The sequence below is a fragment of the Selaginella moellendorffii genome, unplaced genomic scaffold, assembly GCF_000143415.4.
Source record: "Selaginella moellendorffii unplaced genomic scaffold, v1.0 SELMOscaffold_1, whole genome shotgun sequence".
Classification (NCBI taxonomy): Eukaryota; Viridiplantae; Streptophyta; class Lycopodiopsida; order Selaginellales; family Selaginellaceae; genus Selaginella; species Selaginella moellendorffii.
In genome coordinates, this window is record NW_003314262.1 from 3,424,410 (window position 1) to 3,446,096 (window position 21,687).

Consider the following 21,687-nt stretch of genomic DNA (forward strand, 5'->3'; position numbering starts at 1 on the left):
AAGTGGAACATACAAGTAAAGTGCGCCACCTTTACAAGGAAAGGGGAGATGCAGTTTTCATTTGGTCAACACGGCAGCCTTTTGCATTACAAGACTAATTTATATTCTCTTATTCTACGCGAAGATTCTCGCTCTCCATTGTAGTGTGTGTTGTTTATGTGAGGCGCATTATAGACGGGCTATATAGGAAGGGAGAAGTCCTCCAGAATCATTCACTCTCTCACTCTTTCATTTTCTCCGAGAGGAGAAATTGGGTGTTGGTCTTTGGGCAAGTGCCGAAATGTTTGGAGGGAGCAATGGCAATGTTTGTTGGGTGGTCGGATGGGTTTGGACCCACAATTGCTGGTGTGAGGATTGAATGCACGAGCCCAGAAAAAAACCCAAAAGATTGGCGTGCTCCAGTGTGTATAGTCTGTGTGTGTGTGTGTGTGTGTGTGTGTGTGAAAGCAACGCAAACGCGGGAGAGAGACCAAATTGCAAAAGGGAGGAGCGATGGATGAGCGCTTGCTTGGCACTGAGTGTGCTTTTCGGGGCTTTGAAAGGCGACTAGACAGTGGAATGGATTGCGAATTCCATCCCCCAAATGGATTGATGGAGCTAGAGAGTTGTGGAGGGGATTGGGATAGATTTTCCTTTTTTTCTCTTCTTTATCTTGTCTCTTGCATCACGCTGCTGTCACCTTTGCTTTTCCTGCCCTAATCTTGGGCCGTTGACGGCTGTGACGCCAAAGGTGACGGAGCCCGCCACTAGAAACGCTACGAGCGGGCGATTGATTCGAATTGGATCCGGGATTGCCGTTGTCTGTCCTCTCCGGGCAGGCAACAACGCATTCTTGTGCCCCGCCGGGAAAAATGAATGCCGTGGTTTTTCCTTGGCCGAATTATTGCACTGCTTGGCTTGCTAAAGCCCAACAAAAAAAAAGAAAAGAAAAACGGAGATGCTTCCAGTCAGGAAACGCCTCAACCCTAAAGAAAATCCATCCGCCACCCGACCGTTTTTTGTCGCGCGCAAATAAATTCAAAGGTCAAGGAATATCCCCCGCACGGAGGGACGAGAGCATATTCCGGTAAAGACCAGAAGTATATGCCGTTGGTTCATCACTAGGTTTTTCACCGGCAAGCAATAGTATAAGTGGTAGGCTTTCTCGTAGTCCCTTGCTGTGGCGTGGCGGAGACTCCTGTCGTGGTAAAACGGAAAATGTACCGTGGGCAAACTTGGAGGGTTACGTGCAATCAAGGGGAAGGAGTTTGCTCACACGCGAGCGGGCGAGCAAGATAGAGATCGGCGAGAGCGAGATTCCATTTGCGCCAGGGGAATCATCCCGCTTGTTGGGGTGGCATCAAACACGGAATCTAGCTTAGTCTGCTGTTGCTTAACGAGGGAACCAGGCGAAAACATGCACCGTGCAGTTAGAGCCAATCCCTTAAAAAAAAGAAACCGCGAAAAAAAAGGAAGTATTATTTTAAAAATGGAAGGATGGAACACTCACAATCTATACGCCACTGCTGCCCCCTGCCAGGCTTTTCCCTTTGGGCTTTTGTAGCTTGGAAGATTGGGAACAAAAGTAACACCAAGGTGTGCAATCCAAGAGAAAAATGTTACTTTGAAGCAACCCCTATTAGTATATTCGCTTGGGGATCGATCTTTGCTCCATCCCCATCGATCAATCCATGCCAAGAACTTAGAATTCACGAAGTATAACAAACCTGGAAAGGCGTGCCACCACGGTCATTGTGTTTGTGTGTGTTGGAGCGATGATCCTTCCTTCCAGATCCAAGCTGTTACTTAGAAGCAATCGTCCAGATCGCTCTTCTAAAGTCTCGCTAGGGTTTCTTTTCTACCCGCGTTTGCTCACCAAACTTCCATAAACCCCTCACGGCAAACAAACATGTTGGACCTGTGTTCTCCGCGAGGAGATGCCGCCCGGATATTCCGCGGCCACTCGGCCGGGAATATTCGCCGGCCGGGGGACGTTTGACCCGCGCCCACGTCAGCGTCAGGGGAGCAATTACCCGGGGCCGGTAAACCCCGGTTGTCAAACGTTGTAACGAATCTACGGCTCGCATGCTGCCACAGTGGCGGGGATATTGATGACCCCGTGACCGCCGTCCATGTCAACGCCGCCTAGACGGCCGAGATCTGGCCAGCTCGCGGGAATAAAAAAGTACATTCCGTATGGTGGATCCGACGGCGCCCGCTGGAGGGTGCCATCCAACGGCCACCAGCCGACGGCAAAAGAAATGGGTTGTGTGTATAGTGTTGGCTATGGTGCTTGTCCTCTATCGGGGTTTGTTGTGTATTCTTGTTTCCTTCTTTTTTAGGGCGTGTGTTGAAATCCTTGAGAGTCTTTCCGTGTTGCGGAGCGATCATAGGAGCCAGATCGCATTTCTTGCAAGCGGCAGTGGATGATTCCCTTACTCTTTCCTTTTCTTCCTCTTTTTGGCCGATCTTGAGCTTTTTTAGCTCGCAAGACGCGATTTTCCTGCCCTTGCCCGGAGGAAAGGATCAAGATGAGCTCCGGATTCCCGCGACGCGCCTGGCAGGAGCGCTGTGGATCGAAAATCCGCCCGGAGCGTTCTTGAATCTTGTCGCGGCGCTAGTAGCATTCGTCTCGAGGACGCTCATCGCCAATGAGGACGAGAAGGGGGAACTATCCATCGCCGACGGACGGCATAATCTTTAGCATCAAGCCATACTCTCACAAGCGCCAGCGCCAGGGATCCTTCGACGCCGCCGAGCGGCCATGCAAGTTCTCGCGCGTCGCCGGATCCTCCAGGAAATCCACCACTCCATGCGCCTTCGATTTTGTCCCAGACGATCTCCTTGTCGACATCGCCATGGCGCTGGTCTCCACCGCCTCGTCGCCGGCCGATCTCTTCAACATGATGCTCATGTGAGTCTCGATCTCTCGAAATATCGCTCCTCTCGCTCGATCTCTTCCGAAATATCGCTCCTCTCGCTCTCCTCGCTCGATCTCTTCCGAAATATCGCTCCTCGCTCTCGATCTTTCCCCGACTCATCGCGCGCTGTGTGTTCTTCCAGATGCCGGAGATTCTGCGCCGCCGCGACGCATCCACAGGTCTTGGCCAGAGTATCGCCTCAAGCATTCGCTGTCAAGGCTGGGAGCTGGTCCGCGGGATCGCATCGATTCCTCAAGCAATGCGCCGACGTCGGCAATGTGGAAGCGCTCTACACGCTGGGAATGGTGAGTGAAGAGTAGCAATCAGTGTGTGAGAGAGTAGAGATCTCTTCTTCGTTCCATGCTTGGTTTTGGTTCAATAGCATAGGTTCCATGCTTGGTTTTGGTTCCTTAGTCGTGGATTCGTTGTTCTTCCTTCTCATGATAAGTGGTCTTTTGATGGGCAGATTCGCTTCTACTGCTTGAACAACAGCAGCGGCGCCTCATTGATGGCCAAGGCGGCGGTGGCGTCGCACGCCGCGGCGCTCCACTCCCTGGCGGTGATTCACTTCAATGGTAGCGGCGGGCGGCGAAAGGACAAGAACCTCAAAGCCGGGGTGGCGCTGTGCATGCGAGCGGCGTCGCTGGGTCACGTCGACGCCATCCGCGAGCTCGGGCACTGCCTCCAGGACGGCTATGGAGTTGTGAAGAACGTACTCCAGGGGCGGCGGCTGCTGCTCGAGGCCAACGCCCGGGAGGCGGCGGCGGCGGTGGCGGCCGCCTTCCCCAAGAACCTCATGGAGCTGGCGCTCAAGCGGACTTCTCGGACAGGCTGCGCCAGCTGCCCGCATCACAGGTTCTTCACGCTGCCGCCGTCGACCAAGGCGGACATCTTCCAAAAGGCGGTCTTGGACAGCGCTGGGATCGTCGCTGGTGGTGGTGGTGGTGGTGGAGGTGGTGGTGGTGGCGCTGGCGGCGGCGCCACCAATGCGAGTGCAGCAAATGCCATGGAGCGGCACCCGGTGTTCAAGCTGCTCCAAAACGGTGGCTGCGCGCTGCTGAGCGACTTCGGCTGCAACGTGCCCCCGGCCAAGGTGCACGTCGCCAACAAGTTTCTGGTGGAGTGGTTTGCGCTGCACCCGACGTCGGCGGCGGGGCTGCGCCTGTGCTCGCATGCAAACTGCGGGCGGCCCGAGACGAGGCGGCACGAGTTCCGGCGCTGCTCGGCGTGCGGCCGCGTCAACTACTGCTCGCGGGCGTGCCAGGCATTGGACTGGAAGCTGCGGCACAAGTACCATTGCATCCCGGTGGCCGACTGGGAGAACCGGGAGGACAGGCAATTGGACGGGGAGGAGAACCAGCGCGGTGGCGACGAGGCGGAGGAGGAGGAAGACGAGGAGGATGGCGATGACGACGAGATGGAGATTGGTCGCCAGGATAATCAACAGCCAGGGGAGGAGAGTCACGCGTACGATCTAGGAGGTGAGGATCACAGGTGAGACGAGCGAGAGATTGAGATCGAGAGAGAGAGAGAAGTGGGTTTTTTGGTTCTTCCCATCTTCTTCCTCCTCCTCTGTTAGCTCTCGAGGCACGCACGCACGCACACAACAAACTCGACACACAGATTGGATCGCCATCGCCATCGTCGTCATCGTCATCGACAAGAAGAGACGATCGATGGGGGGAATTTTTTTTTGCTCTCCCTCACACATGGAAACCGGGGAGGCGAGAGTTTTGTGTGTGGATGGATCCGTTAGTTGGGACTCTCGCCAAAGCGGTTATAGAGAAGAGAGAGAGAGAGAAGAGCTCTCTCTTGTTAGTCCAAAAGGAGGAGGCTAGCTCACACAAGCTCACAAGTTTGTTCTTTTCTCTTTGTGGTGTGAAGAAAAACAGTTTTTTCTCGTGTCATGTGGCCTGGAGCATATTCGAGGGGATATCCTTCGATATGGTATATTCCATGGACGCGAATATGCCAGGGGATTCTCTCTTTAGTAGTCTGTAACGCTCGGGGTTCTCTTGTAGTACTTGTCCCGCAAGAGGTTGGTCACGTTGTTACGTTGGCAGCCTTCCTCGATCATCCGCCTGTCCACCTTCTTGGCGAGGTGGTACTTTTGGCTCCTGCAATAGGCATCAATGAGCGCGTTGTAAACGTAAACGTTGGGCTTTTGTCCCGCCTTACGAAAGTCCTGTAGTGTTGGGTGCGTGCGTGAGAAAAAGGAAAAGAAATGCGCAGGCAGGAGAATCAAAATCCTGTATAGAGCATGGAACCACGGGAGGAAGTACTTCGGTCATGCTGCGGAGATGACCCACGAAAGAGAAAGAAAGGATGGTGGATCTTGTGAAGGACGAAGGAGAGCTACAAGGAATGAAATGAATGAGATGAATGAAAAGAGAGCTACAAGGAAAGTAGAAGAAGATGGAGCTAATGAGAGGAGAGCTACAAGGAAAGAGATGGAGCTTACAAGGAATGGAAGAATGAAAGGAGATGACGCTTAGAAGGAATGAAAGAATGAAAGGGAGCTACAAGGAGAAAAAGAATGGAAGAATGGAAGGAGAGCTAAAAGGAACTTAGAAGGAAACGGAGCTTACCCGATAAATGTTCCTGGCTTGCTGCCACATGAGCTCCTTCCCGCAGGCTCGGATGAGCGATGCCACGACGTGAGTGTTTGGAACGCACCGCCGCTGCTTCATGTGCTCGTAAAGCCTCAACGCTACCTCGACCTGCTTGGCGTTCTCGCAAGCCACCAGCAGCGGACCAAACGTAACTTCGTTTGGAGCGATCCCGGTTTGCTCCATCTCCTGGACGAGTGAGAGCGCCGCTTCCCAGTTCTTCGACTTCTGGCAGGCGACCAGGATCACGTTGTAAACCTCCCTGTCCAGCTTCATCCCCGACGACTTGACGCTGTGGAAGAAAAGCATCGCTCGATCAAACTCCCTGGCCGCGATGAGGCCGTTTAGAACCGCATTGACGGTGTAGAAGTCGGGCGCCACCCCGGACGCCTTCATCCGCGGCAGCAAGTCGAGAACGATCTCCCACTTCCCTGCCTTGCCGAGCGCTCGCATCAAAACGTTGTACGTGACGATGGTCGGCTTGCAACCGGACTCCAGCATCTCCTTGAAGAAGGTGAGAGCGACGAGCCAGCGTCCCTGCGTCGCGCAGACGCAAACCAGGCCTCTGTAGATTCCATCCGTCGCCTTGAGGCCCTGTGAGTTCATCCGCGCGTAGGCGTCGAGAGCCAAGTCGGCCTGGTTCGTCTGGACGAAGGTGCTCACGAGTAGGCAGTAAGTTCCAACGTTCTCGACGCATCCTTCCTTTCGCATCCTCTCCCACGTCTGGAGAACTCTCTCCAGCTTGTGGCCTCGCCCGTAGGCCGCCAGCATCGTGTTGTACATGGCGACGTCGGGCTTGAGCGAGCCATGCACGACGAGCTCGCTAAACATCCTGTGAGCCGACTCCCAGCCTTGGACGTGAGCCAGCGCTCGCATGACGGCCGTATAAGTGTAGAGCGTCGGGGCCACCCGATCCTGCTTCATCCTCTCGAAGATGGCGATGGCGTCGGCCTCGTCGCCATCTTTCATGAGTCCGGTGATGAGAGAGTTGTAAGCGTTGGCGTGGATACCTCTCTTCCTGTCGCTCAGCCATTCCAGGACTTTGAAGGCTGTTCTTCGTCGGCCAGCTCTCGAGAGCTTGATGACCAGCCAGGATCCTGTGTCCTTGGTTATCGCTCGCCTAAAGCTTTCTAGAACTGGAGCAACGGGATCGTCAGCTCCCAGCCTGCGAAGAGCGTCGTGAAGCCGCAAGAAATCATACTTCCCTCCAGCAGAAGTAGCATAGCGGCGATAAATGGCTCCTATCAACTTCTTCGTGTCATCTGTTTGATCCGATAAGCTAATTCTACTCGCAGCTATTGGCCCCCGATCTTCTTCACAAGGAACAACCTTTGGTGTGAGATTTTTATCTGCCACTACACTGCTTTCCTCTCCCACAACAACTGGATTTTGCGCTGGATTCTCATAGAAACCGCTAAACATCCATTGGAAGTTCCCGACAATCGCATTTCCGGTCGATGCTACGTTCTTGGCGTCTGCTACATTGCTAGCACGACCTAATTTCCCCCCTCTCCCCGCGTCTATCACCGATCTAGAGATGAAAGGAATGGCGATACCTGGCAGCGCATTTTGACAGCTTCCAATCGCCCACATCAGCGGCAGCGCCCCCTCACATCGCTGGAGGGCGCAAAAGCAAAATCCCCGCACCACAAGAACCCTATCTATCCGTTAGCGTTTTTAGGGCTCCTCATTTTCAAACATTCGGAATATTCGCCGGCATCCATTCAAACCTCCCGGTAGTCTTCGTTCTCCTTTTGCTTGCGAGCGACGCCACCATCAAAAGATTCAGGCGATTGCGAGCAACGCAAATCAAGTTTTCTTGTGGTGGATTGACTGGTGCTTTCGTGTAAGCTTCTCGCTCGTCATTGCGATTTCCAAAGAGAACGGAGGGCTTTGGGAAACTTGCGAGGACAATTCAAACAATTTGCCCCTGGATAGAGGAAGAAACTCCGGCCTTCACGCAACCTAGCCCTTTGTGATTGCTCGCATCGAGTGCGTTGGTAAAAAGGAAGGTGTGTGGAAGGAGGAAACCCCCAATTTCTATCTGTCTATCTATTTTCTGGGTGGAAGTCATAGGCATAGCCATTTGCCAAAAGTTTTGTCAATGTTTGGTTGCATGATTTCGCGCCCTCCAACAATGATTTTGATCCGTGGCAAACTAGAACAAGACTTCTTGCATGCTTTGGAAGCACGCCAGCAAACTTCGCTACGAGGCAAATCTTGCGATTGAAAGATATGGAAAAGTTGGCGCCGTCGCGGACGCGCAAAGGGTCTTTGACGGGATCGCCAGTCGCAACGAATACTCGTGGACGCTTCTCATGCAGGCTTATGTTCAGAGTGGGCATATTGGCGACGCGATGCGGGTGTTTGAGAAAATGCCGCGGGCTAATGTTGTTGCTTGGAACGGGATAATCGCGGCGTGCAATCGCAACTCTTGGTGCTCGGAGGCGAACGATCTGTTCTCTCAGATGCCGCAAAGGAATGACCTATCGTGGAATAGCATGGTTTTTGCTTATGCCTTCGATGGGCATTTGGATATTTCCATTGAAACTTTCAATAAGATGCCTTGTTTCTTGGAACTCGCTAATCGCAGGATTAGTACTAGCTTGGAGTTTTGATTACGCTAAGGCAGTTTTTGACGGCATGCCTGATCGTACTATCGTTTCCTGGGACACTTTACTCTGGGCATATTCCCAGAGCCGGCATATTTCCAACACGAAGATTCTTTTTGATCGAATGGCGCAGCACAGTCCCCTCTCGTTCGCAGGAATGGCAATCGCTTGCATCAACGGCGGAGATGCAGCTTCCGCAGATGGAATCTTGTCCGAAATATACCGCTTCTTAGATGCTCCTGCGGGAAACTCTGTCTTAGTAGCATATACCCATCGCTGGGATCTGGACCGAGCAAAATGCCTCTTTGACAGAATGGACGGCTGCGATGTGGCCTCCTGGACGGTGCTGATGCTGGCATATACCCACTCTGGGCATCTGGAGCACGCAGAGAGAATGTTCGCCGGGATGCCCAAAAGAGATACGGTGGCTTGCAACATTCTTGTGATGGCCTACGCGGCTAATGGAGATTCCTCTCAAGCGATCAGAGTTTTCGAGGATATGAAAGTGAGAGACGCTGTCGCTTGGAACACGATGATCGCTGCTTGCGGCCACTGTGGCGAATCCAACAAGGCCGAGCTCTTCTTCCACAAAATGGCTCGCCACAACACCGTCTCTTGGAACTCGTTGATCGCGGCGTTTGGACAGTGCGGCCACGCTGAAAAATCCGCCGAGCTCTTCCGGAGAATTCCACTCCGCAACGATATGTCGTGGAGAGTCCTCGTTGCCGCGTATGCTCACAACGGGCACTTGTCCGAAGCGGTGGAGTCTCTCCGGGAGACGCTGCTCGATGGCTTGTCACCGGACGAGGCTACTTTCGTGGCCGTTGTCTCGACGTTGGGCCATGCCGGGCGCGTGCTGGATGCTCGGAGGTTGCTTGTCTCGATGGTGTTCGACTTCGGATTGGAGTTGTATCTGGAGCACTACGTGTGCATGGTGGACGGGCTCGGGCGGTCCGGAAAAGTGAAAGAGGCCGAGGAACTCATCGCCAACATGCCCTTTCTTGATACTGACATCGTGTGAAAGCGCTGCTTGCTGCTTGTCGGATTCACACTGACCAGGAGCGAGGAGCTCGTGTAGCTCAGCAAGCACTGAGACTGGAGTGTTCGGCGCCTGGAGTCTTGTCACAGCTGATTTTTTAAGTCTTAGTTTTCCCTGCAGGAAATATCTCAGCGTGTTTCACGAGAAATGAAAACTCACGTTCTTTCCCTGTGTGGTTTTGCCAACTGAGATTCATAATCTCGTGGGTTGTGTCAATGACTTCACAAGGACACTGATAAAGAAGAGGTTCCAGCGCTAGCGAGGTCGGCCCCGTCTGCATGACCACTTGTCACTGCATTGCTCAAATACAACAAAAGAGTACCTTTTAAAAATCTGGATAACGAGTCTGCCACGGCTGTAGGCCTCTCAACATGTGGTATATGACCGCAGTCGCTGATAATCTCGAGCCGGGAATTCGGGAGATCCACGAGAAATTTCTGAAACGAAGAAAACACCAAAGGAAATAGAAAGTAAAAAGTAAAAAGACAGCGTACCTCGGCATTAAACGTTGGAACAATAGTATCCCGCTCCCCCCATATCAACAGAGTTTCCTTGTCCACCTACAAACAACACAAACTGTATCAACTGCACTCGGTTTCGATGTAAATGCTGCGCGCACCTCACAACTACAAAGTCATTCGAGAGGCACCTGTGGTATTTGAGAGACGACGTTATAACCTCCACTAATCATGAAATCGACCAAAGCATCGGCCCATCCTGGCATAAGGCAGTGAAGTCTTCCCACCTGGCCGAGAATAAAGTGCTCCTTTTAGCCGCGAGAAAAACTTTGTACTACGTACCCGAATCAAGTCCATCAACGAGCTATAATTCAGGCCTTTGAAAATTAATAAGTTCGCATATGCACGGAGAGGCACACTCTTCAGAACAGCTGCCTGTTCATAAATGTTGTCGCTTAAGAGAACTTTAAGGAAGTTGTTTTCTTACCCCTGCGTACAAAAGCGATCTCGGAGAAGTGGTGAGATTTCCCAATCCTTCTGCATAGCCTTGAGCATCAATCAACACCAGCTTAGACACCTGCAAACGAGAGTAAGTGTTTGCCTATCTTTCGAGTGTATATAGTGTACGCACCATCTCCGGATAAGTTGCAGCAAGCTCGATAGCAGCCGCACCTCCCAAGCTCGGGCCAACGACTATGGCTGGCCTTCGAATATGAGATCTCCAAAACTGAGGAATCAAGCTAGTTCTATATTAACTTTCAATTCGAGAAGCTTACGTCATATAGATGCCTCGTCTTTGCTTTTGCACCGTATGACGAAATCTTTCTCTCTGGCAGAAAGAAGAAACTTTATCGAAAAGTGAAAAAAAGGAGAAATCCAAAGTGGAAGAGAAAGTTACCCGACGAAGAAAATCCCCAGCCTAGAATATCCACAGCCCAAGGCTCAAGGCCAGCATCTTCAAGCAAGGGAAACGCCCGCCTCCATTCCAGGCAAGAGCTGATCAATCCCGAAAGTTGAGCGCTAAATCACAAAAGAAATTTACGAGCTAGCTCAATCTTACCTGTCGAAGCCATGCAGGAGCAGCAGTGGACTTGCATTGGATCGAATCACTCCCGGCGTGACACAGCTCGTCAAGATTGGCGAGGCGCTCAGCTCCGTCTGTGAAACTAGAGATTTTCCTCGCGAATTTCCATAGCTTAGAGCGCCTTACCGTCACTGGCAGCCTCTTGATCCTCGACGCCATGATCCGCGCAGCTTGCTCCTTCAAATGCGAGGCCTCCGGGGGCAAGAACGAGGGAAATTTCACCCCCAAGTCAGCCATAGCCGCGTCTCTAGAACCCTAGAAATTTAAAAGCTCTGGAACGCCCCATCCAACCGTTGAAGCTTACTAGAAGACGAAGCGAGCCGTCCGATGCTTTGTGTGGCCAACGTGACGATCAACGGGCTTGGACGTGCCACATCACGGCTCCAATATATAAACACCAGCAAGAGAGAATGTAGCGCTAGGGTTTTGTTTCAAACGTGAGTGCCACGGCTATGGCGGTGTCCAGATCGGGGGCTCTTGCTTCGTCCCCACCGCCCTTCGCAGGTGCAGATTTTCGATCTGTGGTAGATTCTCTTGCTGATTCGTGACCAGCAGAGCGATTCGAGGTTTTTAGGGCGTGGGAATCGGTCTTAGAATGCTCGTCTAGGCCATTCCATGGCACGGACGTCGGTAGTCTTGCAGGACGATTCAGGGCAAGTGGTCGGGAGTCCCACATCCACGGCAACGCCTTCCCGATCTCGATGCATCACAGAGACTGTGAATGGATCTCACCATTTCACGATCCATGGCTATTCCCTGGCCAAAGGGATGGGCGTAGGGAAGTACATTGCGAGCGACACATTCACGGTTGGGGGCTACCAGTGGGCGATCTACTTCTATCCGGATGGGAAGAACACCGAGGACAACTCGCTCTACGTGTCGGTGTTCATAGCTCTGGCAAGTGAAGGGACGGATGTGAGGGCGCTGTTCGAGCTGACGCTTCTGGATCAAAGCGGCAAGAACAAGCATAAGATCCACAGCCACTTTGATCGTTCGCTGGAGAGTGGTCCTTACACACTGAAGTATCGAGGCAGTATGTGGTAAGTTTTTTTATTCTTCTTCCTTGAGTTGCATGGGACTAAAAAATGTTTTGGCTTTGCAGGGGTTACAAGCGCTTCTTCAGACGGGCCGTGCTCGAGACGTCCGATTTTCTGAAAGACGACAGTCTTTCAATCACCTGCACGGTCGGCGTCGTAGTTTCCTCCATGCAAGCCTTGAAGCAACACTCTTTGTTAGTTCCGGAATCCGATATTGGCCAACATTTCCTGTCTTTGTTGGAAAGTGGTGAAGGAACGGACGTTAACTTTAACGTAAAAGGGGAGGCATTCAGTGCTCACAAGTTGTTACTGGCTGCGAGATCCCCAGTGTTCAAAGCGCAGCTGTTTGGACCCATGAAGGACGAGAATGGTGACGTGATCGAAATCGACGACATGGAACCACCTGTCTTCAAGGTAAAGAGCTTCTTTTATACACATCTGACTGTTTCTCACGCAACTTTTCGTCCCCTTTGTTTGATAGGCCATGCTACACTTTATATATAAAGACAGTCTGCCCGATACCAACGAGATGACAGGGTCTTCGTCACAGTCGACGGCGACGATGATGGCTCAGCATTTACTCGCAGCCGCAGATAGGTTTTGCCTGGATCGTTTAAGACTTTTGTGCGAGTCCAGGCTCTGTGAACAGATCACTGTTGACACAGTGGCGACTACGCTTGCGTTGGCAGACCAACACCATGCATCTCAGCTCAAAAATGTCTGCCTCAAGTTCGCTGCTTCCAACCTTGCAGGTCTGGCGCCTCAGTTAAGCTTTGCAATGTGTAGCGTGTTGTCTAACTCGGGAGGCTGGTTTGTTTTGTTTTTTGACAGTGGTGATGCAGTCTGATGGTTTTGAGTACCTGCGTGAGAGCTGCCCGTCATTACAATCCGAGCTCCTCAAGACGGTCGCGGGAGTAGAAGAAGAAGCCAAGGCTGGAACAAAGAACAGGACCGTCTGGACGCACGTCGCAGATGGTGGCGACGGATTGGGAAGGCGCGTGCGGCAAAAGATCTGACGCTGCCCACCGGCGGCGTCAGTGAAGATGTTTCAAGGCTCTTTTTAGTGATGGAAGCTCGCCCAGGACCTCTACGAGAAAACCTCCGGTCAGTACACATTGAGTTTCCATTTTGTGAGATTTCAATGTGCTGATCACTAGGAGAAAGGTTGCTGTGTCGTTGTATGATACAGATTTATAAAGGGCTTCCCTTGATGCAATTCTCCAAAGCGTACCAAGAGCCGCTCGACGATACTGTGGTGTGGCTGGAAAGGAAGAAGTGGGTCGACTCGGCGGTTTACTCGGATCTCCTCAGGAAGTGTGGAAGCTCGAAATCGCTGACGCTTGGGATACGTGTTCATGCACATATCATCCAGTGTGGACGTGATCGAGAGACTTACATCGGGAACTATCTCATCGAGATGTATGGGAAGTGTGGCAAGGTTGACGAGGCACGCAGGGTGTTTGAGGCCATCCTCGACCGCAACGTTTTCTCCTGGAACTTGATGATCGCGGCGTATGCCCGGCATGGGCATAGTAGGGACGCCTGGGAGGTGTTCCGGAGGATAGACTTGGAGGGTGTGAAGCCGAGCAGGGTCACCTTCTTGGGTGTGCTGGATTCGTGTAATGGTGCCAGGGGCCTGGCAGCGGGACTGGAGATCCATGCCAGGATGGTGGAGGGGGGATTTGAGTCGGACGTGGTGGCTTGCACTGCTCTATTGAATATGTACGGGAGGTGCTCGGGGGATGCAAGAGCAGCTCGAGCGGTTTTTGATGGTATGGAGGTCCGGGACTTGGTTTCGTGGAATGCCATCGTGGTTGTCTACTCTCAGAAGGCACAGTGTGAGGAGGCAGTGAAACTCTACCGGCAGATGCTGCTCCAAGGTGTGCAGCCCGACGAGTTTGTGTTCAGCAGTGTCATCTTCGCATGCTCGGATCCGAAACTGGCCGCTGAGGGGTCGAGCGTTCATCGAAATGTGATGGAAAGTGGACTCGAGTCTCACGTCGTCGTCGGTAACGCACTGCTTCACATGTATGGGAAGCATGGGAACTTTGGGGCTGCAAGGCGGGTTTTTGACAGGATAGAGAACAGGGACGTCATATCTTGGACTGCGATGATCGTTGCTTACTCCCATTCTGGTCAGGGTCGAGCCGCCTTGGAGGTTTTGGAGATCATGCGAGCGCAGAGAGTGGAGCTGGACAGAGTTGGATACACAAGCGTCATTGATACGTGCACGAGCCTTGGAGCTCTGGAAGAAGGCAGGCGTATTCACTCGCAAATCGCGAAGCAGGGATTGGAAACCGACGTCGCGGTGGGAAGTGCGTTGGTGAACATGTATGGGAAGTGTGGTGACTTGGAAGATGCGAGAGCAGTGTTTGCGGGAATCGAAGGGAAGGATAGGTGCGCTTGGACGTCGATGCTTGGGGCGTATGCGCAACATGGTGACGGAGACAGAGCGTTCCAAGTCTTTCAAACCATGGACTTGGAAGGAGAGAAGTCCGATCCTATCACTCTGATATCGGTGCTTAGCGTTTGCTCCGACAAGTCCTCGGCCTTGTCACAGGGAAAGGCAATTCACTCGAGCATCTCCGGGAGCGGGCTCGAACTGGACGGCCTCGTAGCTACTGCTCTCATCGACATGTATGCGACATGTGGGAGCTTGCGAACTGCTCGAAACTTCTTCGACGCTATCCAGGCCAAAGGCGACGTAGTGCTGTGGAGTGCTATAATCTCCGGCTACTCACAGCATGGAGACTGGGAAGAGAGCACAACACTCTTCCGGCTCATGCAGCTAGAAGGACTGGAGCCGGACAACAGGACGATCACAAGCGTCTTATCAGCATTTAGCCACGGTGGTCTCGTCGATCAAGCGACCGAGTGGTTTGGAACAATGGTGGAAGCTTGCGACATGAAGCCAGCAATCGACCACTATATGTGCCTGATCGATCTGCTGGGAAGAGCTGGATGTTTGGAGGCCGCGGAGCTCGTGATGAAGAGAATGCCTTGTAAGGCTGATACGGTGGCTTGGACGACGTTACTTGGCTCGTGTACCACTCACGGAGATGTTCACAGAGGTGCTCGAGCAGCCGGACAGATGCGAGATGACTCTGGAGCTTATGTTTCACTGCGAAACATCTGCATCGAGCAGAGCCAAGCGAGAAGAAGCTAGCAGGATTCCTGGCCACGTTTTGGGATCTCTGGTCGGTCAGGAGTTCGTCATCGTCTCGGAGATCCTGATGGAGCCTACAGGCGCTCAAGACAGTGCAATTTTGAGGAGCAGGGCTTCCAGCTTCCCAGTTCTTGCGAGAAGATCGATCACGCCCGCACATATCCAGCTCCTGCATCACTCCATGATCTTGCTCCATCCTAGCGAGGATCTTGGCTCTACCAGGCAGACGAGCTATCGGCGAGAAACCGTCCATTCGCATCTCGTGGAAGAGCTCCAGAGCTCGCTGGCTATCACCGCTCTGGGAGTGAGCCTTGATCATACTCGTCCACATCTCCCCGCAAGCTACGTACATGGTCGCCAGCCCCGTCTCTACGATTGGATCCGGGGTCTTCGAGGATGGACTGGTGGATTGCTCGTCCCTGGGAGAGCGAGCAGCAGGAATCCAGAGCGCTGGCCACCGCAGCGCTGCCCAAGCCAATGCCTTCCAAGTTGAGGCTGTGGAAGAGATGAGGCTCCATGGACTAGAAGTCTTCCAGGCCGCCATGCTTGCCGTAGACGTGGAGAACGTTGTGGATGGCTTCGTCGGGCTGGACGCCGCTGGAGTGGAACAGACCATAGAGCTCTCGAGTCTCTGGCAACTCTGGAAAGCGGTGGCGAAGCTAAAGGCGTCGTGCTTGAAGCCGTGGAGCTGCTGCGCGAAGAGGTGGAGATGCCCGGCTCGGCTGCGAGAGGAGAAGAGGAGGAAAGTGTTGGGATTGGCCTCGGCGGCGATGAGTGAGTGCTTATTTGGATGTCCTCACCAGTGGGAGAAGAATCGCTCACTTATGGTACTTCCTCCAGCTCCTGGAATCTATAAACTTTTTCTACACTGGTGAGGGTCATGAGCTGAAATTCAGATGTGCTTCTGGAACTGGACGTCCGTTCTTTCTCTGCTGGAGTGATATACAAAATCCCACGCCTCAAACAGTCGGCCATGAAGCAACTCAAGAAAACTCATGGTTCGATCTTCTAAAGCTTGCTAACGCGTCCAAGTTGCTGGTACATATACTATTAGTCTAGCACTTCGATTGAGATGCCTTGATGAAGTCTCTAGCTACTCAGGATATGAACAATACTGTTAAACTGCCTAAAATTTAACTATCGGCTGCTTACCATTCAGATATGGGAGAAAGCTCTTCAGTTCTTTGCGCCATCCTCCTCTTAAATTTGCCGACTAGCGGTCAATCCTGGCGTCATCACTGTCATTGAGCGTTTTGTTACTTCCTGGATCGAGGAGAGATGGAGACCTTATGCTTCGAGCGTTAGAGTGTGATCACATCAACGGGAAGTCGTCAATTGCCATAGCTTTGTGTTGGTAACAACTTTGAAGCTCGTTTTGAACGATTTATCTGATTGATTTTATTATCTTGCCTATAGAAGAGCCGCTCTCCCGTGTTGCGGAGGATGCTGGACGAAGTTCCTACACAAGATGGTGTTTTCTTGGGCAAAGGGTGTATCTCCCACTTCGTGAACTTTACAGGGGCCGTTTCGTGAACTCGCATAAGCTCGCACTCGGGCAGCTTGAAATGCTCTTGCACGCTGGTATGTTTGTGCGATATTGTGGCTCCAAGGTTTGTTGCTCCAAATTGTTGTTCACATTGCAGCTACTTGTGGGAGATTCCATTCATGGCAGCTGCAGTGGAAGCGATTCTAAGAATGAAGTCTAGTGAACGAGAAAGCAAAACAAACGTTTGAAAGGGGATAGTCAAGCATCTCAAGGCAATTGCTTGCATCAAGCCTTGCGCATAATACTTGAGGACAATGAGCATGGTTGTAAAATGCTTCGCCAGGAGCATCAGTTATGATGGTGTTTTGCAAAGTGAGAAATACCTGCAGCTGGTTCAAACCCCATCGGACTATATGAAACGTGCAGGCACCTGAGGTCAAGAAACTGCTCGTTAACTTCTTGTAAGATTATATAGTTGTAGTGTTTCATTAATACACTCTAGAATTTGCAAAATATATATCATATCTGTATAACATTAGAGAATCGCATTCGGCATACAAGTTTTGTGGCGGGAGAAGAGACGATGAGAAGTTAAATTTTAGCGTTGGAGGTCCTAATGTTTTAAAAGTATTCATATTCGATCTTAGTGAAGACATCTATTTCCTTTAATTGAGAATGATTTGAGGGTTCCATGTTTTTTTCCGTGAAGGATCGATCGCGTTTCACGGATGTGGCTGTCTTCTCGAAAGATAAAGCCGCGTCCTGCCGCGCTCACAAGCTCGTGCTCGTGGAACGCTCTCCACAGATTGCAGCGCATCTCACTGATGATACTTCCTCCATTCAACTCGAGGTGCCCGCCACTGTGCTCCAGCAATTTCTAGATTTTTTCTACACTGGTAAGTGTCGCGTTTACTTGTTACTGACGAGCATCATCTATTGAAATTCAGAGAAACTCGTGGAACTGGGCGTGCATTCTCTGATAGCTATATTCTCCGCTGGAGGATATACAAAATCCCAGGCCTCCAACAGGCAGCAGTGAACCAACTCATGGCTTGAACTGGCTCGATCTTCTAGAGCTTGCTAACGCGTCCAAGCTGAAGGTACATATGCTAAACAAAGCTAGCACTTTGATTGATCCATCGATGATCAGGCCTTGATGAACGATATTACTTTTCGAGCTGCTCGGGAGATGAACCATAACGTTGCACTGCCTGGCTATTCAAAGTTTAAGACCGACTACCCACTGCTGACAATTCGGATGTGGGAGAAATCTCTTGAGTTTTTTACACAGCCCTCCATGGATTATTGCCGATCAACTGCGCAACCTGGCGTCGCCGTCGCCACTGACGTTGAACTCTTTGCTACTTCCTGGATCGAGAAGAAAGATGGAGACCTTATGCTTCAGGCCACCGCACAGCCACCAGATTGTGATCACATCGACGGGGATAGCTTTGTGCTGGTAAACTGTGCTATGTGCGGAATGGAGCCCCTCGGAGTCCACCAGGTAGCATGAAGAGTTCGTCACCCTTCCGTGTAGAGTTGCCAAGCTGAATCTCACTGGTTCCTTATCCCACCCAAAGGCATCGGAATTGAGCTTGAGTCTCCAAGAGACGGTGTTGCTCCTCCTCGGCCTCAGCCCGGTGTGCGTCCTCATCCTGGTGCTCTTCTCGCCGCTGCTGGTGATGTTCATGCTCTTCATGCTGGGGATCGCGGGGCTGGCCCGATCGAGGCGCCGGCTGGGGCGTCACAAGGAGGCGCTACAAGCACCACAGCACTGGCGATGGATTCTTCTGGGGCGACGATCTGGTAACAAGCGGGAATGAAGGGCTGGAGAGCGAGAAGCAGCAAAGGGTGAACCGAGTATCAAGAATCTCGAGGACCGCAGGCCGCTGGAAGCTCCATTCCTGGGAATCGACGACGCCTGGGCGGCTCCTCTCGATCCTTCCTCCTCTTGGGACGGATTGGACGATGACGACGAGGACGGTTTCTTCCCGGACAATTGCGGCACGCGCAGCGATGTGTCCGACCTGGGGGATGAAAACTCCGGGAGTCTAGAGGTTTGGCAGCAGCAGAGAATTGGCGGCACATAGCTTAGTTCCTGGAGCTAGGCTCAACTTCCTGTTCCCAGAGAGCTCTAGCCAGCAAACCATCTTGAGGTGTGCCACTTAAGTATTTGGCGCCATGCTTTGAGGACCATTCCCAGTATTCTGCGGTGCTTCCCCAAGTCACAGCCAAAGATCTTGAAGAAAAGCTGTGGAGTAGCCGGAGTAGCTCGATCGATCCGTAAGCCCTGGAGAAAGCGAGAAAAAAAATTATGAGCCAGAAAGGATCACCAAAAGAAAGCGCTTCTTACTAGGATTCTTGCTTAGATCAAATATTTTTCCCAAGAGAAAGAACCTTCTGATCCGTCTCCGATGAGAATGTGTCCACCCATACCCATCGGGCTAGCATATGTGGCATCCATGAGGCATCCAAATGACATTGTTGAACCAATAGAAAATTGCCACATGGACACTGTATTGCGAGTGAAATTTGCCACAGTAACATCCACTTTTTTACAAATTGCACGCCATAGGAAGTCGTCAATTGCCATAATTTTGTATTGGTAACGAATTTGAATCTCATTTGAAAGACCAATTCTATTGTCTTGCCTTATATAATATTATATAATAGCCGCTCTCCCGTATTACAGAGGATGCTGGAGTTCCTTTAAAAGATGATTGCTCTGATAATCTCCCACTTTGTGAACTTCCTTTACATGGGCCGTTTCATGGACTTTGACAAGCTCTCAATCGAGCAGCTTGAAATGCTTTTGCACGCTGGTAAGTTTGTCGTGCCTCCAAGGTTTTTGCACGAATTTGTTGTTTACAATGCAAGTGGCTCTGTGGGAGATTCCCTTCCCTTCATGACAGCTGCAGTGGAAACGATTCTGCAAGGCTCGATGCAAGAAATTGCTTTGAGATGCTTGGTTTTCCCCTAGGTTTGTTTTGCTTTCTTGTTCACTTCACTTCATTCTTGTAACTTGAGGCAGGCCACGGTTTTAAATCGAGCATCAATTTTCATTTCTTGAAAAGTGAGCAATACAGCTAGTTCAAACCCATCCACAAAAACTCATCCGAGTGTATGAAACGTTCACGAGGTCAAGAAATGGTCCTGCGTCTATAGTTCTTCTTTTTAGATTTTGTAGAAAATTTAAGATTAATTATACATGCTCCCCATCAGTCACAGTAAATGACACCAATCCGACGGTGGCGCTGGCTTAGGGGTCCCACGTGGACGGCCGTCGGACCGCTCGTAGTTTTCTTCGCAACAAAAGTCTGGGTCTAGGCCTAGGCCGGTGTACAAGTTTGACGTTTTGGGTGGTGGCTCTTTTTCTCCTGCTTGTGCAGCTCAATCACTGACAAGTAGTCGACAGTGAGCACCACTCGCGGCGGAGTAAAACCGGCGGCCTTGGCGAGCGCCTCCAGATCTTGCAGGCTTCGCTCCTTGCCTCCCGGGCAGCAGGATAGCATCAGCAAATCCATGGCCAATACGTGACGAGATCCCAAGTCGTATTCCACGCCGCTGGGCAGCACGGCATCCACGATAACGAGCTTGCCATGGCTGGCCAGCGATTTGTGACAGTTCCCAAGGATCTTAAGGCAGTCATCGTCGCTCCAGTCGTGAAGAACCAGCTACAAGCAAAAAGAAAGAAAAGCTCGCAGGCTGACTAAAGCAAAAGAGCAAGGAAGTCGTTCTTACTTTGATCAAGAACGTATCTCCTTGTGGGATCTCGTCAAACATGTCCCCGGCGACGTGCTTCACACCTATAGGTAGAACACACAAACTTTCCTTCTTAGGCCAAAGAGGAAAATCTAGGAGGATAAAATCTCCCCAAAAGTTCTAAGATCACGGAGGATAGTTCCTAGCATAGCGAGATATTCTACCAGGCAAAGGAAGAACGAGACCATCGCTTCTTCAAGGGAACTTACCAGCGAGCTCTGGAGCTCGGGCTATAACGTGGGGAAGATCGAAGTTAATCGCGTGCTGGATGCTGGGATGCGCGGCCAGAATGTCGCGCAGCGCGACGCCGACACCCCCGCCGACGTCCACGATCGTGCCGGCACTGGCGAATCCCCGGTACTCGTCCAGGATCGCGGGCAGGAAGATCATCGAGTGATCGCACATTGCCGACGTGAAGAGGCGATCCAGCCGATTGCTGCGCGACGCGAGCTGGAAGAAATGCTCGCCGCCGTGCGCGAGCGAGAATGGACTAGTCTGCCCGCCGCTCAGCACGGCATCGGCCAAGAACTGCCACGGCCGCATCAAGATCTCGTCGTGGTTGAGGGAGATCCACGGCGCCAGTGACGCGCCACGATCGTCCTTGAGGAGGAAGCGGCAGAGATTGGTGAGGCCGTAGCGCCGGATGGCCGCCGGGGCAGGATCATCGCGCTCGACGTCCTCGCGAAATATCCCCCTGCTCGCAAGAACCCTTAGAATGCGATTCAGGACAATGCCGCCCAACGCCGGGCTTTGGCATCCGGGGATCCTCGCGACGATCTCTGCCGCCGAGAGCATCGCGTCGCATCCCGCGCTGGCGATGATCTGGAACACGTCCAACCGGATCGCGGCAGTGAGCGCCATGGGGACGTTGCACAGCAGCCCCAGCTCCATGATTCGCTGCCGATCCTCGTCGTGGATCGTCCGTGGCGCCGGCCAGATCGAATCGCGCGAGGCCATTGGCATGGAGAGAGTCTGAGGGAGGAGGAGAAGAAGTGGGTTTTTTCTAGTAGAGAAGGAGGCAAGTAGCATCGATTCTTCTTCACCGTCGCTATCATCTGACCCAGAGGCGGGCTGTGTGAAAACTCCACATGGATTGGCTTGGAGCTGGCACTTTTTAACTTAAAAAATGGTGAGTATTGTTTTAAAATATAAAAATACAATCTAAATAATAATTTATCTTTGTCTTTTATATTAATCTTACCACCATTTTGCTTCTTTTTATTACTCGCAATTATCATCTAAAGGATGGACTGTTATGAGCTATTTGCTGCAGGACTAATCTGTTTTTTGGAGCTTAGTATCAATATTTACTATTGGATTTTTATTAACTTGGATATCTAGTATATTTGTAAGTTTATTATTTAGATTAAGTTTGTGTTTATAAAGTATAAATGTAGATGTTTGAAATATGTTTTTAATGTTTATAATATTATCAATACCATCTATCATAAAAAGTTTCAACCAAGATATATTGTACCCAGTTAAAGGTTGAAATAATCCTAAAATTCAAGAATAAGAATAAAGGGTATCTTAT

At 51.5% G+C, this 21,687-nt stretch overlaps 7 protein-coding genes across 9 annotated transcripts; 4 read left to right on the forward strand and 3 right to left on the reverse strand.

Annotated features, from left to right (window-relative positions):
- Positions 1–2,302: 2,302 nt before the first annotated feature.
- Positions 2,303–4,802, forward strand: LOC9657887 (F-box protein At5g50450). The gene is made up of 3 exons (XM_024681038.1): positions 2,303–2,893; positions 3,043–3,205; positions 3,367–4,802. The coding sequence occupies exons 1-3, from the start codon at positions 2,631–2,633 to the stop codon at positions 4,396–4,398; spliced, it is 1,458 nt and encodes a 485-aa protein (XP_024536806.1). The 5' UTR covers positions 2,303–2,630; the 3' UTR covers positions 4,399–4,802.
- A 21-nt stretch (positions 4,803–4,823) lies between these two features.
- Positions 4,824–7,168, reverse strand: LOC9657888 (pentatricopeptide repeat-containing protein At3g29290). The gene is made up of 2 exons (XM_024681013.1): positions 5,489–7,168; positions 4,824–5,085 (listed from the first exon to the last, which is right to left on the reverse strand). Exons 1-2 carry the CDS (start codon positions 7,100–7,102, stop codon positions 4,888–4,890), a joined length of 1,812 nt encoding a protein of 603 aa, XP_024536781.1. The 5' UTR covers positions 7,103–7,168; the 3' UTR covers positions 4,824–4,887.
- Positions 7,169–8,152: 984 nt separating this feature from the next.
- Positions 8,153–9,142, forward strand: LOC112348308 (pentatricopeptide repeat-containing protein At2g35030, mitochondrial-like). The gene has a single exon (XM_024680591.1). The coding sequence runs from the start codon at positions 8,153–8,155 to the stop codon at positions 9,140–9,142; it is 990 nt and encodes a 329-aa protein (XP_024536359.1).
- On the reverse strand, positions 9,099–10,960 carry LOC9630514 (uncharacterized hydrolase YugF). Of its 3 annotated transcripts, XR_002993055.1 has the most exons (12): positions 10,829–10,960; positions 10,679–10,776; positions 10,517–10,614; positions 10,395–10,447; positions 10,250–10,345; positions 10,106–10,195; positions 9,961–10,053; positions 9,810–9,905; positions 9,655–9,720; positions 9,483–9,597; positions 9,320–9,434; positions 9,099–9,274 (listed from the first exon to the last, which is right to left on the reverse strand). XR_002993055.1 is itself a non-coding variant. In XM_024681076.1 (11 exons), exons 1-11 carry the CDS (start codon positions 10,937–10,939, stop codon positions 9,382–9,384), a joined length of 969 nt encoding a protein of 322 aa, XP_024536844.1. In that variant the 5' UTR covers positions 10,940–10,960; the 3' UTR covers positions 9,099–9,381. The 3 variants fall into 3 exon arrangements, 2 of the variants coding, with proteins under 2 accessions (XP_024536844.1, XP_024536849.1); XM_024681076.1 differs by having other exon boundaries at positions 9,099–9,434; XM_024681081.1 differs by lacking the exons at positions 9,099–9,274; positions 9,320–9,434 and having other exon boundaries at positions 9,484–9,597; positions 9,655–9,745.
- A 151-nt stretch (positions 10,961–11,111) lies between these two features.
- Positions 11,112–12,955, forward strand: LOC9630646 (BTB/POZ and MATH domain-containing protein 4). The gene is made up of 4 exons (XM_002961536.2): positions 11,112–11,742; positions 11,805–12,153; positions 12,221–12,491; positions 12,571–12,955. The coding sequence occupies exons 1-4, from the start codon at positions 11,318–11,320 to the stop codon at positions 12,753–12,755; spliced, it is 1,230 nt and encodes a 409-aa protein (XP_002961582.1). The 5' UTR covers positions 11,112–11,317; the 3' UTR covers positions 12,756–12,955.
- LOC112348310 (pentatricopeptide repeat-containing protein At4g18520, chloroplastic-like) lies at positions 12,806–15,398 on the forward strand. Its single transcript, XM_024680597.1, has 3 exons — positions 12,806–12,847; positions 12,929–14,854; positions 14,946–15,398. The coding sequence occupies exons 1-3, from the start codon at positions 12,806–12,808 to the stop codon at positions 15,396–15,398; spliced, it is 2,421 nt and encodes an 806-aa protein (XP_024536365.1).
- Positions 15,399–19,650: 4,252 nt separating this feature from the next.
- On the reverse strand, positions 19,651–21,276 carry LOC9657890 (caffeic acid 3-O-methyltransferase). Its single transcript, XM_002962028.2, has 3 exons — positions 20,363–21,276; positions 20,133–20,197; positions 19,651–20,065 (listed from the first exon to the last, which is right to left on the reverse strand). Exons 1-3 carry the CDS (start codon positions 21,180–21,182, stop codon positions 19,721–19,723), a joined length of 1,230 nt encoding a protein of 409 aa, XP_002962074.2. The 5' UTR covers positions 21,183–21,276; the 3' UTR covers positions 19,651–19,720.
- Between the last annotated feature and the right edge of the window lie 411 nt (positions 21,277–21,687).

Coding starts and splice junctions, on each gene's coding strand:
- LOC9657888 (XM_024681013.1), bottom strand. CDS start 7,102: ATGTGGGCGATTGGAAGCTGTCAAAATGCGCTGCCAGGTATCGCCATT. Junction 5,086..5,488: donor AAGCCAGGAACATTTATCGG/GTAAGCTCCGTT, acceptor CCAACACTACAG/GACTTTCGTAAGGCGGGACA.
- LOC9657887 (XM_024681038.1), top strand. CDS start 2,631: ATGAGGACGAGAAGGGGGAACTATCCATCGCCGACGGACGGCATAATC. Junction 2,894..3,042: donor CTCTTCAACATGATGCTCAT/GTGAGTCTCGAT, acceptor GTGTTCTTCCAG/ATGCCGGAGATTCTGCGCCG. Junction 3,206..3,366: donor CGCTCTACACGCTGGGAATG/GTGAGTGAAGAG, acceptor TTTGATGGGCAG/ATTCGCTTCTACTGCTTGAA.
- LOC9630646 (XM_002961536.2), top strand. CDS start 11,318: ATGGCACGGACGTCGGTAGTCTTGCAGGACGATTCAGGGCAAGTGGTC. Junction 12,154..12,220: donor TGGAACCACCTGTCTTCAAG/GTAAAGAGCTTC, acceptor TTTGTTTGATAG/GCCATGCTACACTTTATATA. Junction 12,492..12,570: donor CGCTGCTTCCAACCTTGCAG/GTCTGGCGCCTC, acceptor GTTTTTTGACAG/TGGTGATGCAGTCTGATGGT.
- LOC112348310 (XM_024680597.1), top strand. CDS start 12,806: ATGGAAGCTCGCCCAGGACCTCTACGAGAAAACCTCCGGTCA. Junction 12,848..12,928: donor TACGAGAAAACCTCCGGTCA/GTACACATTGAG, acceptor TGTATGATACAG/ATTTATAAAGGGCTTCCCTT. Junction 14,855..14,945: donor GAGATGACTCTGGAGCTTAT/GTTTCACTGCGA, acceptor CTGGTCGGTCAG/GAGTTCGTCATCGTCTCGGA.
- LOC9657890 (XM_002962028.2), bottom strand. CDS start 21,182: ATGCTACTTGCCTCCTTCTCTACTAGAAAAAACCCACTTCTTCTCCTC. Junction 20,198..20,362: donor CCGAGCTCCAGAGCTCGCTG/GTAAGTTCCCTT, acceptor TTCTACCTATAG/GTGTGAAGCACGTCGCCGGG. Junction 20,066..20,132: donor GAGATACGTTCTTGATCAAA/GTAAGAACGACT, acceptor TTTTGCTTGTAG/CTGGTTCTTCACGACTGGAG.
- LOC9630514 (XM_024681076.1), bottom strand. CDS start 10,939: ATGGCTGACTTGGGGGTGAAATTTCCCTCGTTCTTGCCCCCGGAGGCC. Junction 10,777..10,828: donor TCAAGAGGCTGCCAGTGACG/GTAAGGCGCTCT, acceptor CTAGTTTCACAG/ACGGAGCTGAGCGCCTCGCC. Junction 10,615..10,678: donor CTCCTGCATGGCTTCGACAG/GTAAGATTGAGC, acceptor GGGATTGATCAG/CTCTTGCCTGGAATGGAGGC.
- LOC112348308 (XM_024680591.1), top strand. CDS start 8,153: ATGCCTGATCGTACTATCGTTTCCTGGGACACTTTACTCTGGGCATAT.